Source organism: Silurus aristotelis, assembly GCF_946808225.1.
Source record: "Silurus aristotelis genome assembly, chromosome: 11".
NCBI classification, from domain to species: Eukaryota; Metazoa; Chordata; class Actinopteri; order Siluriformes; family Siluridae; genus Silurus; species Silurus aristotelis.
In genome coordinates this window covers 27309097-27329006 of record NC_139584.1, presented here as the reverse complement: position 1 = coordinate 27329006, position 19910 = coordinate 27309097, and the positions used below count along the sequence as shown (strand labels likewise).

Genomic DNA, 19910 nt, shown 5'->3' with positions numbered 1-19910 from the left:
GGACATGTAGACATGTATGTGGCGCTACACACACACACACACACACACACACACACACACACACACACACACACACACACACACACACACACACACACACACACACGTACGTGTATCTCTTTCAGCTTTTTCTGCTGTGAGAAGTTGCTCTAATTGTTTGAGATCCTTCCAGCACATGTCAACATCTGTGTAATATCACAACACATTCATTAGATCGTCTTTCTTTTTTTCTTTCTCTCTCTCTCTCTCTCTCTCTCTCTCTCTCTCTCTCTCTCTCTCTCTCTCTCTCTCTCTCTCTCTCTCTTTCTCTCTTTAATATTGGTATTCACCATTTAAAAATCCTTTTTTCACATTTTATTTAATTCCCATCATTTAATCTTCTAATCGATGAATATAAATTGGTTTATTTGGCTGTTGACACTGGATTGTGGTGAATCATTCGGACACTGGTTTAATGCAACGTCTACTAAAGACTGCTACATTCACTTCCAGCCTCATTTTCCAGTTTAATCCTGTTGGATTTTTGTAGGCTGATGCAGACTCGCTGTTGTGTTTATTTAGTCCATTTCCTGTCTCTTACACGTCTCACTCATAAAGTGCTTCCTAATGGGCTGACGAGTCGACTGATCCGTCAGAGCGGGAAAAGCAGGCAGGGTTTGTAAACACAAGTTCCAGAGGGTTTGTTGGAACCGAAGTTGTGAAAGCAGCTGAAGCCGACTCAAAGATCTGGACTGAGACCCACAAACACACTGAAATAGTTTTAATACTTTAATACTTTTGGGAGTTTAATACTTTTTGCAATTAAAGCTGGTGAATTTATTAGTAAGCATCTGATAAACAGCAGGTCTGCCCTGATCTCTAGTGAAGACTAATTATGTACTCGAGTGATGTAGATGTATTGGGTTCGCAAGTTTTTTCAACAACCCAGGAACTGTTTAGAGTAAAATCGATCCAGAATGGAGCGACGTTGATTTTTCTTGGCAATAAATCAAACTAAAAAAAATATTGCGACACCTGGTTTTTCCGGACATATGAGGTTCTTTCCCAAGCTGTTACCAAATCAATGGGGGCATGTGTTGCATGATTGCATGTGTTGAAGTGGTAGATCTTATGAGACCTGCTCTAAGCTCTGACCTCAACCCTACTAAAGACTTATAGGATTCATGTGAACACTGGCTGCACCCCAGGTCTCCTTACCTCACATCAGTACCTGACTTAGCTGAGTGAGCACAAATCTCCACCAATCTAGTGGAGCATCTTCCCAAAAGTGTGGCGGTTCTGGGAACTACATATAGAATGGGATGTTAAAAAAGCACATACTAATCTTATGCTCAAACTTTTGTCCATATAGTGTCCTTTTATCTATTTGTTAAATTCTTGCTAGTTTCCTGACCACTGATTTTGGTCAATATTAGGCCATTTTGGGGTTTGGTCCATTTGTTTTTGCAGTGTGTGTGTGTCATTTAAAATTGGATTCAGACCACGTCTACCTTGGGCATTCATCTGAATGGGGATGTAGGAGGTGGTAGATTAGTGGTTAATGCATTGGACTTTGGACCTGAAGGTTGTGAGTTTAAGTCCTCACCACAGCACTCCTTTTGTGCCTCTAAGCAAGGCCCTTAACCCCATAGCTGCGCAGGTGTATAAATGAGATAAATGTAAGTCACTCTGTATGAGGTCATCTGCCGAATGCCGTAAATGAAAATGAACACATAATTGGAGATTCAGTGACATGCACTGTATTCGATTCCTAGTCGGAGTTGCAGAATGGGATTTTCTCTCTAGCACATGTTACAAATTAGCCTCAGCTGCGCTGTTGTTGTTAGTATACGATCCAAGTATGGGCGATGTTCAACCAAACTGAGAGTCACACATTATGTGGGACAACATGAGATGGCTAGAATAGTGTGTACTTGTGTAAGAGAATGGACCGTCACCAGATGCACCAAAGGTCCCAAAAAACAAACAATCAAAAAACGTTTATTTCATCCATCCTGAACAGAGGGATATCGGCTGCCGCTGAAGCTCATGTCAGGCTTCTGCCCCGGCGAAAAACAACCTGAAACCTGAAAAATGAAAGCCACAGGTGTTTGCATGACAGATACATTTATTAGCAATAAATCAGAAGACCAAGAACTGAATTCAAATGCATGCTAGTCTGGTTTATCAAATGAATTTATTAAAAAAGAATGACATACAAACAAGCACGTGTGCTAATGCATATACACTTTATACATACACAGCTCCACAAATGTTACCAGCTGATCCGTTTGCAGTATTTGTGTCCCTGTGAAGATCCAAGAGTTGTACTCGGATAGCCATTACTTTCCAAATGGAAAGAATAAATCAGGCGCTTTTCCCCCCCTCTAAGGATGAAGTGTTCCGAATCTCGATCCTCCTCGCATTCGATCGCACAAGGAACGATGAACGAAGCGAGCTTTTATCACCAATACAAAACAAAAGCGAGGAAAGAAAGGGGAAAACATCAAAACCCTATCCTGCATATTCTCATCTTGGTGCGGTGATTTCTGGATACAGTCCAGTATCATAGACTGTACCGTATTTTTCAGACTATAAGCCGCTACTTTTTCCCCACGTTTTAAACCCTGTGGCTTAAACAACGACGCGGCTAATTAATCATTTTTTCCTGGGTTTTTTCCCAGTTTCACAAACTTCAAGCAAAAAAACTAAGCGACATAACATTAGACCAACAAAATTTCCGAACGGAAACGAAAAAACGCACCTCACCTGTGTTCTGAGCTGCACGGCTTCGGGAGAAAAAACTTCCAGCGGGTGATTTTTAAACGCACAACGATGCAAAAAGATAAACTCCCGAGAGAAATAGTTGTAAAAGAAAGGAGGAAGACAGTGAACAATGACTTTTTTGGTCGGCTACTGTTTAGATACAAGCCGCTGTAACTCGTTAAGTCTGGGTGAAGGGAGAGCTCGCTAACTCCAGTTACAACAGAAATCATATAAGCACAGACAGGTTTCCAAAACTCGTGCTTTTTTATTAATCTTGGCAACAGCGTTACGGGTTAGTCAAAGAAACTTAGAAATGAGCATCAGAAAATAATAAGGACATATTCCTCGGTCTTGCACACATGCAGTAATACCGGAAAAAATGCAGTGCCAGGCTATTCCCAAAATACCGCTATGCTTCTAAAGGAAGCGCAACATATTTCACCCGTTACACCGTGTGTAACGTGTCTTTCGTTAAAGCCTGTGTAAAGTTCATTAGTTTCAGTGTAGACACCTGCGGCTTATAGACAGGTGCGGCTTATTTATGTTAAAAATAAAAATATTTGTAAAATTCAGTGGGTGCGGCTTATATATGGGTGCGCTTTATAGTCCGGAAATGACGGTAATCATTTAGATTGCAAATATGATGGAAGTAAAACCCGAAATATCTTTTAGAGTCTTGCTGGTTATTTCTTTTGCATAAATCTAGCCAAAGAATCGATGAATATTGATGAATATAAAGGCTCAAAAGCTCTTTTACCAAAGGTGTGAATGAGGACGCCTCGATGCCCGGTTAAATGTGATTCGAAGATCACATCACAGTAAAGGATACAAACAAAGATATAATATTTGATTTCGATTTAATGACAAAAAAGGAAATACATATATTTATACATAATGTATGTATAAAAAGGATGTGATAAGGTGTTTGTGCACTTGTACCGCGTCACAAATGTGGATAGTGCACAAGATACGCCAAGAACTAAACTCGAGTTCAATCTTTTTGGATTTAAACAAACACTATTGCAAAAAGCTATCAAACATCGAAAAAAAAGGGTCATATGACAATTAACCTAAATCTACAATATTAAAGCACATCACATTAATATAATAGGGGTGTAGTTTTTCATCCTGAATGCCTGAGTGCTGCAAAAAATAAAAAGAAATGTGTGTGGATTATTGTGCATTTCAAAAATATCATATCTGGTCAATTCAACCTGTTTGGAACAACAAACTGCAACAGCATGTGCAAATGAATACCACCAAAAAAAATCCCTATTAATGAGTAATAATTTTTGATTATCGCTGCATATCATGTCTTCGTTACAGTTTTTTCACCTGAATCTATGTAACATACATTATATGGGTGCAGTTGCATGAACTTTTCCCTTTCCTTCAACTCCAAAACTGTTTCACAATCACAATGCTCCTGTGCATAAAGCCAGCTTCATGATCCTGAACCCATGTTTAAGTGCCCATCAGCTGTTTAATGTAAAAATCAAGATTAGACGGAATGACGCTGACAATTCTTGGCTAAAACAAGCCATAAACATTAAAATACAAATGCATTAGGACCCCTGAACTGTCCAGACATGAGGCTCTTTTCCAAATGGTTATCACAACAATGGAGGACCACGATTGAACAGGACGTCTCTGGATGCAATAGCATTTGATTTCCCCTTCACTTGAACTAGGAGACCCAAACCTGTTCCAGCATGATGATACCCCTGTGCACAAAGCACAGCTCCATGAAGATATGCTTTACATGGGGTGGAGGGGAAGATCTCCTGCTATAGAGCTCCAAACCTTTGGGAACTTGAGCAGAATGAGCACAAATCGCTATAAAATCAAGTGGAACATCTTCTCAGAAAACTGGCGCTTATTATAACAGCAAATGGGGACTAAGTGTGGAATGGGCATGTGGAAAGCACAAACTTTAGTCCAGAAAACCTTTTTTGTCCATATAGTGTACATTATTTGTATGATTTATTTTTCCCCACAACACGTTTGCTCGCTCTCAGATTTCACCAATTACTACTTCAGGGCCTGAGACTCTCACACTATCTACATGCTTCTTTTTGGCAGCGAATGCTCAGGGTCTAATCTAGAGTGTCTTGGTTGGAGAGAGTTGTTCAGAGAGTTTTTGTTGTATAAGCTTAACAAACGTGCACATATTGCAACTTTTCCCATTAAATAAATTCTGTAAATGGAACATTCACTGGTCCAATAGATCACCATTCTTGTTATTGCATTGCAAATGGCTTCAGATGAAGCTGTCATTTGGACACGTGGGGTTAAGCAGGGGGTGGTCCGTTTTCTAAAAGCTTGTGTTTAAAGATTTGTGCACGGGGTTCAGTGTGGTCTATAATATTGCTTCAGTCTGTGTTGTAGTTCCTGTCGTTTTTTGTAGCTGAAATTGGAAACAGAGTCCGTTTCCCTTTGTGTTCGTTCCCAGTGGTGGGCCAGTCATTAAGTTTGTTTTAAGGCCACACAGTTAGACAACAAAAAGGTGAAGACTCAAGTCTTCCATGAACTTCCTGATCCTTATTCTCCACTCACCCCTTTATAGCCCTAGAGGGAAGGGCATGGAGGAGGGCGATCAGGAGGAGGGGCTCGGCATGGAGGTGGCACCAGAGGGGGCAGAGGCAGCGGTCCTGTAGGTGAAGCTGGAGGAGAAGGAGAGGCAAAGAAAATCGAAGAGGACGACAAGGACCAGGCTGACGGAGGGGTGTATGAGGGAGGAGGCGTGATGGGTGGAGGCAGAGTGATGGAAAGAGGAGGGTGTGGGGATGGTGAGCTGCAGGGTGGAGGAGGAAGTTGACTCTGTGGAGGAGGAGAAGGAGGAGGAGGAGAAGTGGTGGTGCAGCTATGCTGGGGGGTGTAGATCGGGGTGTGGCGGTTGTACACTGGATAGTGTGGAGATGAGCTTGACTTCATACGGGTGATGTTCATACAGCGACCCTGTAGGAAAATAGACGGGTTTTAGAAGATTGTTTCGCAAAAGAACGACAACCACAAAGTTCACAGAACCCAAAAGATCTGAATGATCTAATGAAGTAAAGCCAAAAGTAATGAAATATGTAGCAGCAGTGAAACACATAGAAAACAAAACCTTTAACGCAACACGTATTTATTCACTCAGATATAAAAAAAATTCAAATTTTTTTATTACAAATCATCTGTTTTAGCGACGCGCCAAGTCTCAAAACCATCAAAAAAATCTGCATGGTGCACACATCCGCCAATTAATACCGTCCGTGTGGAAACATAGCAAAAGTTCCGTTTGGTGTTCTGATGATTTAAGCAATTTAAAACACCACAATTATGTTGAGTTCGGTTTCACTAATAAAAAAATAAACATACATTTGCATAAAGCAGCAATATTTGTTTATGCCCATGTTGATAAGAGTATTAAAAACTTGGCAAGCATTCATTTTAGGTACATTTAAAACATAAAAAATGTGCGATTAAATTAAATATTTTGTTCGATCGATGGACCTCATGCATTTAACGCCAAATTTAACAAACGCCCTTCATCCAGACAGACAATTATATCATTTATACAATAGAGTTAGGAATTAAAGGAATTCCCAAAGGCTACACAGTGGCAGCATGGAGATGCTGGGATTTGAACTCAAAACCTGATCGATGAGCTTCTTCCCATATCAAAAAATTCCTTCACACCTTAATTGTAATACAGCTGCAAAATTCTAAGTATAGTTTTTCTCAAATTGTATGTTACAGATGAAATATAAAAGTTGCAGAAGGAAAAATTCAATAAACATCTTTTTTGGCAAAGAAACCCCTGGCTGTGGGCTACTATCAGGATTTACGATCCAAAATCCTCTGATCCAAGTGACTTCACTCTTCACAACTAGACCAGTCCAGGAAGGTGAACCAACAGAAGCACACACACACTGAGATTTTGTTGTTTGCCTGAAGTTACGAGACTGTAAGGGTTTTGGAGCCGAGTCTCCTGCTGTGTTGCTGACACTAATTCCGCTGAAATCGTCAGACCTAATCTCGACTTTAATCACACAGAGAGGAAGAGAAGAGAAGTGGCTTGTCGTTTTCCCGAAAAACACTGAAGGCAAATTACAGAGTGTGGCTTCCTGGAAGCTAATGAAGTTGTTTATGGGAAGCACCGCGCGGAAGAGTGTTTACTCAATATCGCCTGCAGGTATTGCAGAATTCTTTGCATCACGACTACTTTTCTCCTGTGCTCCTCGCTTTTATTCGTTTTGAGCCTCTTTTCAATTGTTCCAACCTTCAGGCCAAGGATTTTCTCTCTGGCTCTCAATCGCACACACAATTTCCCTTCATACTGTTTCTAAATTCTGGTTCATTTTGTTAGATGTATAATATTGAATAACCTTTTCTCAGTTTTTATTTTTCAGTCTCAGTGTGTATCCAGATGAGAAACTCACCTTCAAAATGAGACTTTTATAATGAACTAAAGTAATCCTTAATCGTAAAATGGAGAAAACCGCGGAGGCTAAAGACCCAGGAAGTGGCACTAAACATAGCGAGAATCCTAAGCAGTAAGGGATCATGGTTTATGCTGTATGACATGAATGCATGGTAAGACTTTGCGGAGAGACAAAGCAGTGTATACGCAGACAAAGTAATCAATGAGCTAACACAGAACAGGTGAACACCCTCAGGTAGCGAAGACATGGCATGGGCAGAGACTAAACTAGAACAGAAACAAACAGAAATGGAAATCCAAACTAAACAAAAGCATATTTTAGGAAGCGAAACAAAATGAGATGGAAGCAGCCCTCATATCATACACAACTGATATTTAATCATGTAAATATATTTATTAATAAATATGTTATTACACAAAAGCATATTAAAGACGTGCATATATTTTGGAACAGAAATCATCAGGGTAAATTAATTAATATCAATGAAATTAATATCATTATCCTGAAGACAGGGTATGGGAGCCATTATCTCGATAGATAGATAGATAGATAGATAGATAGATAGATAGATAGATAGATAGATAGATAGATAGATAGATAGATAGATAGATAGATAGATAGATAGATAGATAGATAGATAGATAGATAATATATTCAAATAATATAATTTGAATAAAAAAATTTTAATTACATTTTTACATTTCTATATAATAAACATTATATTAAAAATTATAATAAAAAATATATAATAATAATAATAATAATAATTATATATATATATATATATATATATATATATATATATATATATATATATATATATATATATATAAAATATATAAAATAAATAAATAATAAATAAATATTTCTTTTATTTGTAATTTTTTTTCTATACATTTTTTTATTAACAAAATACAGTTATATAAATGTATATGTGTGTGTGTGTGTGTGTGTGTGTGTGTGTGTGTGTGTGTGTGTGTGTGTGTGTGTGTGTATATATATATATATATATATATATATATATATATATATATATATATATATATATAAATTCCCTTCATGAAAGGTTGAAGTAAAATACGAAGTCGGCCATATGGATGCGTTCACGGGCAGCATTCTTCCCAAAAATCTGATGATAAACTCCCTACCGTCCAGAACCCCGGAACGGGCCCAGCTGCTTTGTGTAAACCGACCGAGATACACAACCGCACGCTGATGTTCAGAATCTGGGTCAACGATTTATATTAAGGATCACTCGTTTTTGTAGAGTCTAAATAAAGTGTTCATATCGAGCCAATTTTTGTCATTTCTAGGCATTTCTTTGGAGCTAACAAGCAGGGGGGGGGGGGGGGGTGTGCATTAGCTATGCCACACAGCTGAATCTTTTCCTCAGAGGGCAGAAAAACACATTAGACTACACAGATTGCTGAAGCCTGGACCTGTGGAATGGTTTTCATGGCTTCAATGAAGCACTTAAACTTGGTGCACTTGATGTTTTGGCAGAAATCCAAATGCCAACACAGAACACATGCCTCACAGCACATCTGTTTAAGTGTGTGTGTGTGTGTGTGTGTGTGTGTGTGTGTGTGTGTGTGTGTGTGTGTGTGTGTGTGTGTGTGTGTGTGTGTGTGTTTAACAGCCCACAGCTGTTTCCAGTCTTGATCTACAAACCTGTTTCATAATTTAACCTCTGAAACTCCAAGGGAGCAACAGACCATCATTGCTCATTCAAAGGAACTCACCCTGGAGCATACAAGGCATTAACCTATAGGGCTGATGGGTAGTAGAGAAGCACATGTTGTGTTTAAGGAATAAAACACATACACATGCTGTTATGGGAGGTGGTGTGATGTGGCCCAACATAAAGTCGGGATCGTGTTACCACCTCATGGTTAACTGGTTTTCCTGTAACAGTATGTCCTTAAGTTTTATTCCTCTTATACTTCAACATTGTGGCAAACTACAATCTTATATCCATTTATAGCAGGTACATTAATGTTATTGAACATACTTGAACAGCGCTTGAGCAAAAGTTTTTTTTATTGTTTTTACCATAAAAGCTGTTTTTTTTTTTTTTACAATCATTTAATCCACACCTGCTGTCTACTTGATTATCGAAAGCACTATGGAACAACTTTAAAAACTCCACCCATCTCAAGTTCATTCAATATGCTATATTAAAGTCTTTTGGCCTCAATGCCTTGTTACCCTACAGCTACATTTCTAAACCCTGAAAGGGGCACTCAAGCATGGAGTCCAACGCAAATAAGAGCATGAACTTTCAGCAGAGTGGCTTAGTAACAGAAAAATGGCACCGGCCGAGCTTACAGAAGCCAACCATGACTCATAGCACAGCTCGATCTCGGGGCAGGATATGAAACCGAGCACTGGATCTCGAGAGAAAATGTGCATTTTGTAATAACAATGACTGCTCTCCCAGTGCACAGCTAGAAGGGTGTGTTTCATTGTGCAAACTGCACCCTGGTGCACTGATTAGCACTAAATCCTGATCTCCTTCTTTTTTTGGGGGGAAGGAACCATTCCTGTTTATCAGGAATCACTTCATTTTATATTATTGATTCATATAATTGAGCTCTGGTTTCCCAAGTTATGTAAAATATTTCAATTATAAATACGAAATCAGTCTTTGTTTCTTTCGGTACGATGCCATCTATATACCTGAAGCGATCTCTAACTGAGGTTGCCCAACGTTACCGTGGGTATTTTCACGTGATGCCGGATCACATGTTCTGCAACGCCATTCTATACAAGTACAAAAGTGGAAACTGATGCGTGTGTTTCAACTGAAGCTGAAGATCGTGATTGCCTCTTTATCTGCCTGCCAACCAAAGCTGAAACACATATTCCCACAAATGAACCATGTCTTCAATGGCTGACTAATATTTTCTAGTTTGTATGTTGGCCTGGGCTGAGAGGTTTGGCATTGGACATTCCATTGAGCGTTATTTTTATTCCTCTTGTTTTCAAATAAGAATTGATGGATTGCAAAAACAAGTACTTGCCCTGAAATTCATGGCTTACATATATTACCTCCCTTAGAGCCTTACACAAGATGTTTTTTGTTCAGTCGTTTGAAGCCGAAAAATAATACTTATAGCTTTTTACAACGTAATAAATTAGACATTTTTAATAGTGTTATCCAGAAAAGAAATGAAAACTTCAAGCAGGCAAGACAGAAAGAAAAAGCAACAAAATGTTACCACAAAAAACATATCAGTGGATAAAATGTCTTTGTAATAACAGCAACAAAATATATAGCATGTTCAACCCTTCCATTTTAATAGCCCAAGACACCTGAATCCAGCTGCCACACATCACATCCAGTGAAAAAACGCTATCAGCCCTCTCACATATACTTGAGCTCACAGATGCCCCGCCCTTACATTTACTAGTTGCTTACAAAGTTGGGGTTTGCAAATGGTGTACATTCAATCAAAAGGAAACAAGTTCTGAAGTAAATGTATGTTTATTCGTGCCCATTTCCTTTCCTTACCAATTGGAAATTAGTTCCAACAATTTCTTAATGTGTAATGTGTCTATTTTCCTATATGTTTTGATCCTGATATATATCAGTTTAAAATACTCCACCCATTAAGATCTGTTCCTTATGAATAAATGTCTTTTTCCAGTGAACATTACAAAAATGAAATACGAAACGTACTTGGATGAGTCTTTTTTTGGGCAGGCATATCGGTGATATGATTGTGCCTCTCATGTGCTAATAAACCAGTATCCGGCTGTATTTTTAGATTTTGACTACCAATCCGGGTGCATTAGCCGAACATTATAAATGTAAATGTAAACAGAACCTATACCACCCACATAGAAAATGTCTTTTTCAACAATAGCGTGTACACTATAGAGAATGTGTCGTGCAAGCTCTGTGCATTGGTAATCCCTCTGAGCGATCCTGTAATACGCATGTGAGTGTTTTCTGTGTCAGGGGGGAATCTGGTATCAATTTCCTCTAGAGCTGTAGGATGTTGCTGAGCTCTTCTACTTTCATCCGGCCCTACAAATCCTTAATGAAGCCAAGACTTATGGATGTGACTGACAGCTTTATGAAGCAAAAAAAAGCCAGAATGATCAGATGAACCACCTATGAAAAAACCTTTGACTATTCTGTCTCAAAAAATTTAAATCTTACAATAACTACAATATTGTTTATGGTTTCTGTTGCCACTCTTATACTCTTAAGTAGGACCTTTACTGCCAAAGAGAAGTGTGTACATTGCTTCTGTATGTAATTATATATAGTGTTTTCTTTCAGGGTAGGGTTTAATGAATGAGTGGTAGATAGAACTACTAATGGGGCTAACTGGTGATATTCTACCAATGTGCGTTAAGAAAGAGCAAACGTGAAGTTCTGTTTGAATCTGGGCAAATCTACCACAGAGACGTTTGACGTGACATACGTTGGACATACTGCGATGCTGCAACGAGTCGCTCGAGGTGTTTTGAATGGCACACACGTTTGAAGAGTGGAAGAATGTCGCTGGAAGACGGCGAGAGTTTAGGAAGACCTTCAACGAGCTCAACTGGCAAAAATGTCGAAACCATTCGGCAACTTGCGCATGATGATGTCGGAGAACAATCCCCACAATCTCACTCGTCAGATTTGGCTCCTGCAGACTTCACCCGCAAAGGTGACGAATTGCAGAAAGCGCTTGACACACTTTGAAAAGTGTGTAAATACTGTACTTTCTTGTAAACAGAGCTGGAAACGGTTTGATACCACTTCTTAGTTTGATATGTTACTATCAAGGCTTTGCTCAAATATCAAAAGAATCCAATTGATGTGAAATTGCACGAAATCATCTCCTACTTTGGTTCAAATAAATACTCACAAACATTTATCGGTTTGTATATTGTAAATGGAGGCATCTCTTTGCATACAAGGTATAGCTGTATAGCTTGTAAGGTGTGCCAAAAGGCTCTGTTCTAGGGCCAATACTTTTTCTGTACACTATATGTGCTACATCTGTTCTGGTGGTGAACAACATATGGGTTTTTTACTGTTCATACTAAGGAATGATTGCGAGACATTGCGAGACAGTTAGGAACACTATGATGCGAACTGTGGCGTCACTGCGGCAATACTTTCTGTGCATCAGATCACAAATATCAGTAACTCAGGTCTTTATTCGTTTTCAGTTCTTACCTTGTCTCCTGGTTGTGGTCTCATGATGGACACTCTGTCATAGCCTTTCTTTAGGAGTACCCACAGGGCGTCCAGTTTACCCTGAATAAATAAAAATACACAACATTAGACCAGACTGCAGGAACTGGATCCATCTTACATTTTACCTGTAAGGTACGTTTTTAGCCAGGCATTATTTCTAGGCATACATTTATAAATCTAAATACTGTCCCATTATTTTCACCAAATGTAAAGCCAAACAAACAAAGACCTACTAAAGCATTGTAGTAAAATTTGAACTTCGTATCAGCTTACCATGTTCTAAAGTGAAACCTATAATAGTAATATATACTAAATACTAAACTACTGTACTGGCTAAACCTGTTAACCTGAGAATGATGGCAAATACTCAAACCCTCCAAATCATCGATATTTAAGTCAACACTAATATAGCACTAAAAGACAGAAAAGAAAGAAAATTGGAGAAAAATTATGAGACAGGAAAAGAACACCAAGTTATTACTAGGCATTTGGAAAAAAAAAATCCTTTTTATATACTTCTGCATTGTTTCACAGAGCCCCAGGATTCTGGCTCTGCTGCCTCACTCGCCTGAAAGTTACAACTCAGTGTGTCTGCTCTCCATTACAGACCCCCACCAACTGGCAACATGCATATGGAACAAGCAGCTCCATGCCCAGGACGAATTCCCTCTGCTATATGTGCAGCTTAAGCCATGCAGGTGAAAGGTTTCAGTGCAGTCATGATAAAGCGATCGGTTAACAAATCAGCTGAGTCGTTGCATGACGTCTTGCAGATCTTAAATGACCTTGTGGAAAAATCCCAGCTGTTTCACGTGATCATGTTGTTCCACATATGAGTAATGAGGGATTGTCCTTGAATGTCCATGAAAATAACACGTGAACTCAAGAAAATGTGACATCATGTGAATAATATGTGAAAAATAAAATCGCCTGACTTGTGTGTGAAAATATACAAAGCATGTTTTTGGAAGAAAAAAAAAAAGCACTATAAAAATAACAAATGTAACGAATGAAAAAAAACAAACGATTTGTGCAAATAAAACACGTGACAATTAAAAGCACACGGACGGTTTGTTAAATTGTAAATTTCACACATGAATCATAAGAAGTTTATGTGAACTTTTTTTTTTTTTCACTCGTAAACAAAAGAAATCCAAAATCGTGGCGACTGCTTCGCTTGAGCGGCCATCTTTTCCCAAATATTTACACTGTGTATCCTATCAGCATTGTTGTGTATGATTTCTTCACATCTTTCACAAACAGAGGACGAAGGGTCGAATGTCAAAAACGGAAAAAAAAAACCAACCGCTGGAAGAAAAGCATTGCAGCCAAAAAAATGCATGCAGGATCCAAACCCGACCACACACACACACACACTGAGTCAAGTGTATTTCAACAAGCTTAGTTATTATAACGTATTATACACCATACAAATGAGACCTTCTGACCATCACACCCAAAGATTTGGAAGAGTTTATTGGTCTTTAGGAAAAACTTTATGATCTGGGCTACTGGTCCCTGTATCCTGGTCAAAGTCAGTCCATGTTCACACAACAAAAAACGATCCCCAAACCAGCCTGAGACATGGCTTTGGGATGTGAAGTATGTGAAGTATATAGAGAAGCTGGAGGACACTTTAGATCAGGGGTGTCAATGAAATCTTTTCCACAAAGGGTCAGTGTGGGTGCAGGTTTTCATTCCAGCAAGTCCACACCAAATTTTACCTGTCTACCTGTGGCCCTTGATTATTTGGAATGAAAACCTGTACCCACACTGGCCCTTTATGGAAAAGATTGGACACTCATGCTTTAGATGTTGGATTTCAGTTCAAATCTCTGCATCACTAAGCTGCCACTGGTGGCATTGTAAGCGATGCCCTTCACCCTCGATAATGAGTGTTCTAGAAAAAAAGATCTGTCTAGAATGTGCTCACCTTGATTGGAGAATACCATTTGCGAGGGCTTGGGGATTTGTACATGCCGTTGTTCAGGACCCGCATCTGTGGAGCTTCAAACTCTTGTTCTGGCATCTTCACCCTTGCGTTCTTCGCCTTTTCCAGTTTAGCGCCCTCTTCAGTCGATCCCCTCTCGCCCCAGCGCACCTGGACAAGAAAAGAATAAAGGAAGACTTCATTATGTAACAGTTTCTGCTTGCCATTACTGTGGCCTTCATATGTACTAATATTTTCTTTGCAGATCTTTTATGTCTGTCTAGTTGAATGTTATACTGGTTAGGCCATGAGGTTGCTCCCAAAACTATGTACACGCTTGAGTCCATTCTTTCCAGTGTATTATATTATCCTTACCTCCATCCTTTTAATCCCCCCAACTCCACGCCCTCCATAGTAGGAAGCATCTACTGTTGGCCACTTCTTCTTTAGTGCTCCATCATCTTCCTCGTCCTTCAAGAAATAAATGACCAGTCAACAAACAAGACTTGTTTGTGCAAAAGATGCCAGAATGGGATTTAATGGCGCACAGTTCATGTTTTTCTGGGTTGTTCCTTAGCATGCTGCCAGAAACGAGGTGTGACTTTTTCTGTTTGACATTTTCATTTGTTAGCTCTTTATTCCGAGGCCGGGCCACACGGCTTGCTGCTCTCCCTCCCTGACGCAGTAAACGCAATTCGATGTGACTTGCCTAAGTCATGACTTCATCTTTTCCACAGTTAAACAAAGCTTCATTCCTCCATTCGTGCCTCATTTGAAATTCCTCTTCTTGTTTTTAACCCTTTCCTCCATGCTCCACCCAACCCCCCCCCCCCCCCCCCCCCCCCCCACACACACACACACACACACACACACACACACCACCAATCTGCACATTCGATTCACTTCTGCTTTATTTCTGTAGCACTTTTAACGACGGACATTGTCCAGAAGCAGCTTCACAGAAATAAAAAGTTTATACAATTTATATTTGTTTGTTAGTGCCTATATGATTATCCCTAATGGCGACAGTGGCAAAGAAAAACTCCCTTAGATGGTATGAGGAAGAAACCTTGAGAGGAACCAGACATTATTACACACTTCACATAGATGCATTTTGGATAATTATCTTCAGCAGTCCTTATTAAAAAACATTTGTCATAATTTTTTCTCTTTTTGGTATTTCTTGATGCAAATTTCTTACATTCCCAAATCCAATTCCAATCCAATTAATGGTTTGGCCCACACTCAGATCAGATCAGTCAAATCTGACCAAACTTGGGTATTTAGATTTGAGTGTTAGGGTATACCGTGTTGAGTTTATATCTGCAAATGTTGCCTTTAGTCATTAAATCCATTAAAAATGACTTTCAGTATTTTAGAAACAAGTCGTGTGAGAGATCAACTTGCTCCAAATTATATATTTCGAACGCACGATTTCTGAACCTCTACCAGTTTGACCGTACCTCGCTGCATAGCGTCACTTTAATAGGACTGCCTAAGTTTAGGAGGAATTCGCAAATCCTTTCCAGTTGTTTGAAATGCGTAGTGTTCTAGGAGAAATCAGTCGTTTTTTCGAAACGCCACTCTGCATTATTCTCTTCCGAAATGTGATTAAAACCCGCCTCGAATATTAAGTGTAGTATTTACTTTTTATGGTATTTGGCAGACGCCCCTCACCCAGGGCGATTTATCTCATTCATACAAATGAGCAGTTCAGGGTTCAGAGCTTTGCTCAGGGTCCCAGGAGTGATTTTGGTGTGGCTGGAATTCACACTCATGACCTCCAATGCCTTAACAACAAAGATACCACCCTCCCTATCACCAGTCAGATCCTAAGGATGTGTGGGCAGGGGTAGCCCATTGGTTTAGATGTTGGACTTCAGCTCAGAAGGTAATGAATTTAAATCCCACCATGACTAAGTTTCCACTGCTGGGCCATTAAGTGGAGCACTTGAGTCCGGCCCTCAACCCTGAACTGCTAAGGTGTATAATTGAGCTAATTGTAATTCGCTCTGGATAAGGGTATTTAGCAAAACGCAGAAGATGTAAATGTAGCCTTGTATAATCAAAATGATCCTATTGCCTTATTTTTAGCCAAGGAAGCTCTTGCGATTGATAAGGAACACATTAAATAATGTGATGTTATGTTACAGGATAATCAAAGGGTGATCTCTAGTGACACATTGTGATTACTGTTACCGCCTGGAGGTTATTCTCCTTTCGCTGCACTCCTAGCATACCCTTGATGTGTTTTTATTTCTCTTATACCCGTCATTTCCAATATCCACAATGTCTTCACTCTCTTGTAAATCTAATAAAAATAAATATAATTTTCATTCAGAATTTCATCACATCATCGTCATTGTAGCAAGAAACCTGAAATCGTAAAGTCTTGTGTAATGAAGAATTTTACTGTGGTGGAAAACCTCCTTTAATCGAAGATTAATTCAATAATGTCTCCTTTTACAAAGTTTCATCGTCCCAACAATGTTAAATCAAACATTTTGTGTATTATTTGTTTTTTTATTGGGGTTATCAGACATATACAGGGTACACAAGTTCCTGAGAATCAGTGACTAATCCATTAGTAGTAGACAAAGGATTAAACACTCGCCAGCGTTCTCTATAAACACAGGCTGATGTCAGGGACTTACCGAGCTGTCCTCTTTGGGAGGGGGTGGAGGTTCATGGATGATCTGGAGACACAGAGAAGGTGAGGAGGAGAGAAAATAAACAGAATGGGTAAGAGCTGAGAGAGATAAACAGCCTCACGTGAATCTTGTTGCACTGCCGTGTCAGGCCATGTGTTTTCCCCCGAAGGCAAAACACATTTTATTTCACATTTTTTTGCACCAACATGTCAAAAGTAATGTGTTCATTATGTGCCAGAAAAACCGGACTGCAAAAAACACATGGCCAAATAATTCTTTTCCTCATGGTGAATTTTTTTGGGGATATTTACAAGCAAGTTGGAGTAACCCAAAAATGTGCAAGCCAGATCCGTGAACCTGGTGAGGGAAAGGGGGTGGGAGTAAAACCAGAGATGAGGATGGGGTTAAACTCTTCTGCATGTGAGCTCTGTTGTTGAGTAAATCACATGATACCTGTGTGGATCTACCGACCAATCTGCTTTTGTTTTGGATTGGATTGTTTTGGAGGATTTTTTTGGAGGGTTTCAGAGAATCATATTTGAGTAATGGTTCATAGAATCAGTCGACTTTTTCAAAAACATGTTATGGTGATATAAGCAGGTCTGCCCTGTTGTTTTTCTTTCCACTAAGTTTTGAAGACGAAGCTATTTTGACTAATTGACATATTTACTTGACAAACACTGGGTTTCTTGTGGACATTCAGGACTCAATTTCAAAGCTTCGAATGCTTTCTTTTACATATTGTCTCCTGAGTTGCACAGTTACAAGTATGCCAGCTGGTGCTTGCCAATGAAATAAATATCCATGAATGTAAAAATGGGCTAAGAAATATTTTCCTTCTGAACCTCCCAAAAGCTAAAACACAACTTTCCGAAAGAGTGCTCGGCAAATCTGGTTCGGATCTTTAAAACAAAAGGAAAAGTTTCTAGTAACAGAAAAATGCTTTAAAAGAAAACACAAAGATTACACAAAGAAAGTAGAGATGAGCTTCTGTAAAATGTGCAGTGGAGATCAGTGTGTAACAAGGAATGTGTTTTGCTGGTTCGAAAGCAGCTTTGAGAATTCGACATGTGGCTTTTTTTCCTTTTTCTTTTTTGCTTCTATGGCCTTGCATGAACTTTGCTAAAAAAAAAAAACAATTTCCAAGTCGCTCCACCATGGGACCGAGCACTCGCTCTGCACTTCTTATCTTTCCAAACATGCATTCCAAACTTGTGTTACCTCAGTTTCAGATATTAAATAAACAAATATCAGACGATCTGAAAAGATTCAGATTGAGATTTTAAGTGTAGACAATTTTCAAGTTATGCATTTGGATTTCCTTTGTTTTTCTTACTCCTGAAATGGCAAAAGCAGATCCACTTTCTCGATCACTTTGACCTTAATGACCATGACTATTCGGAGGTTAAAAGGAATCCATAAAACACCAGGAATAGTTGCACCCTAGTCCTTGTGTGAGACTTAATAACCCGTTTAACGGTAAAAAGGCATGAAAATCAGTTTCACTTCACTTCACAGAAATTCAGTTTAGCAGAATTAGGGCCTTGTGCCATGTCAAGACCAAAACAAACCTGGAGTAAATTACTTAACTTTGGCACAAACATCATTCAAAGGCATAATGTGCCCATGACCAACCGCTCTCCTTTTAATGCTAGAACCTTGCCTTTCTTGTGGTTCCATGGTGTAACTAAACTAGCCATATAATATTTAATGTACTCTTGACCTCAATAATTGAACTTTCTTGATGAAATCCTGTGTAGATCTCCCATAGATACGCAGTTGTTTGGCAGGGCTTGGAGGGTACCATGAGGGCAAATGTCCCTCTTTTTAATGTCATCAGCTTCTGCACTGTAAATGTTGTAGGATTGTGAGTAATAATCAAATTGGATTAATTCATTCATTCAATCATTTATCTGTTTTCCATCTGCAAGCTCCTTTTAGCATTTTCCCAGACATTGTCGAGGCAAAAACCATTACGCAGGTCTGCCCTGTGATCTCCGTTCATTGGGACATACCTGAAATAGCTTTGTCTACTGTAAACGAATTAGGCATTAAAAGTTTCTTAAATACAGTTACCAGTGGCCTAACAACTGAACAATGTTAATACGTACTTTTAAAAATAATGCCATGATTGAAATGAAGATGTAGTACCATGGCTTCCCACTTTGAGTCTCGGTTATTTTTGGTGATAACAACGTGTACTTGTGCTTGTTTTAGTTTTTGTTTTGCAAAATCTCCTTCCCAGTTTCTGGATCCTTGGATTCAATGGATCGATTAGACTTGTCTTGCATCGCCTGGCTGCACTCTGACCCTAACAAAATCACATGATGAGGATACTGTACTTGTCACCGCTTCTGCACATTAAACAGAGGGATATTGATGCATAAACAAGAATCAAGTAAATATTATTTTACGGACCAATTTACCATTTGCATCTATTTCCCTAGTTTGGCTTTGGGTGCTCTAGTCTTAAAACAGCCAATGACTCAATGCCCTCCTTGTCGACCAAACGTATGCTTTAAGGCATCAACAAATCAGAGTCTCTGGTGAGAAAGCAGTGTCTGGCGTAAACAAGTGTATTTAGCAAAGAAGAAGACTACAATCAAGACTCCATACCACGGTGCAGCAAAGAGGCCAGAACCACCAGAGAAGAGCCAACACCAGCAGCAGCATCAAAATCAGCAAAGCTATCGCCAGGATGGTACCATCAGACTGGAAAGACAAAAGGTGGACATGTATGTCAAGGGGGTGTAGACTAGAAAGTTGAGAAACAATGGTTTGAGTGAAATGAAACGAGAGATGACGCAGGATTATTCAAAATATCATTAAATTGCTATGGAATGGTTATTAGACCAGTGACTGAACAGAGCTTATAGGCTCTAGTTCCAAAATTCCTGATGATTTCCCTCAGGTATTGGTTTATAAACCATATTTAAAATGAAATCTTTATTGCC

General features: G+C 39.2%; 1 protein-coding gene across 1 annotated transcript in view; it reads right to left on the bottom strand.

Moving 5' to 3' along the window:
• Nucleotides 1–2157: 2157 nt before the first annotated feature.
• Nucleotides 2158–19910, bottom strand: part of antxr1a (ANTXR cell adhesion molecule 1a) — a 34325-nt gene continuing 16572 nt past the window's right edge. The window contains exons 13-19 of the mRNA XM_083554144.1: nucleotides 19573–19668; nucleotides 16960–17001; nucleotides 14681–14776; nucleotides 14309–14476; nucleotides 12355–12435; nucleotides 3364–5703; nucleotides 2158–2552 (exon numbers count right to left, since the gene is read on the bottom strand). Coding sequence (XP_083410270.1) covers nucleotides 5314–5703; nucleotides 12355–12435; nucleotides 14309–14476; nucleotides 14681–14776; nucleotides 16960–17001; nucleotides 19573–19668 — 873 coding nt within the window. The 3' untranslated portion in view covers nucleotides 2158–2552; nucleotides 3364–5313. The remainder of the gene's footprint in view (nucleotides 2553–3363; nucleotides 5704–12354; nucleotides 12436–14308; nucleotides 14477–14680; nucleotides 14777–16959; nucleotides 17002–19572; nucleotides 19669–19910) is intronic.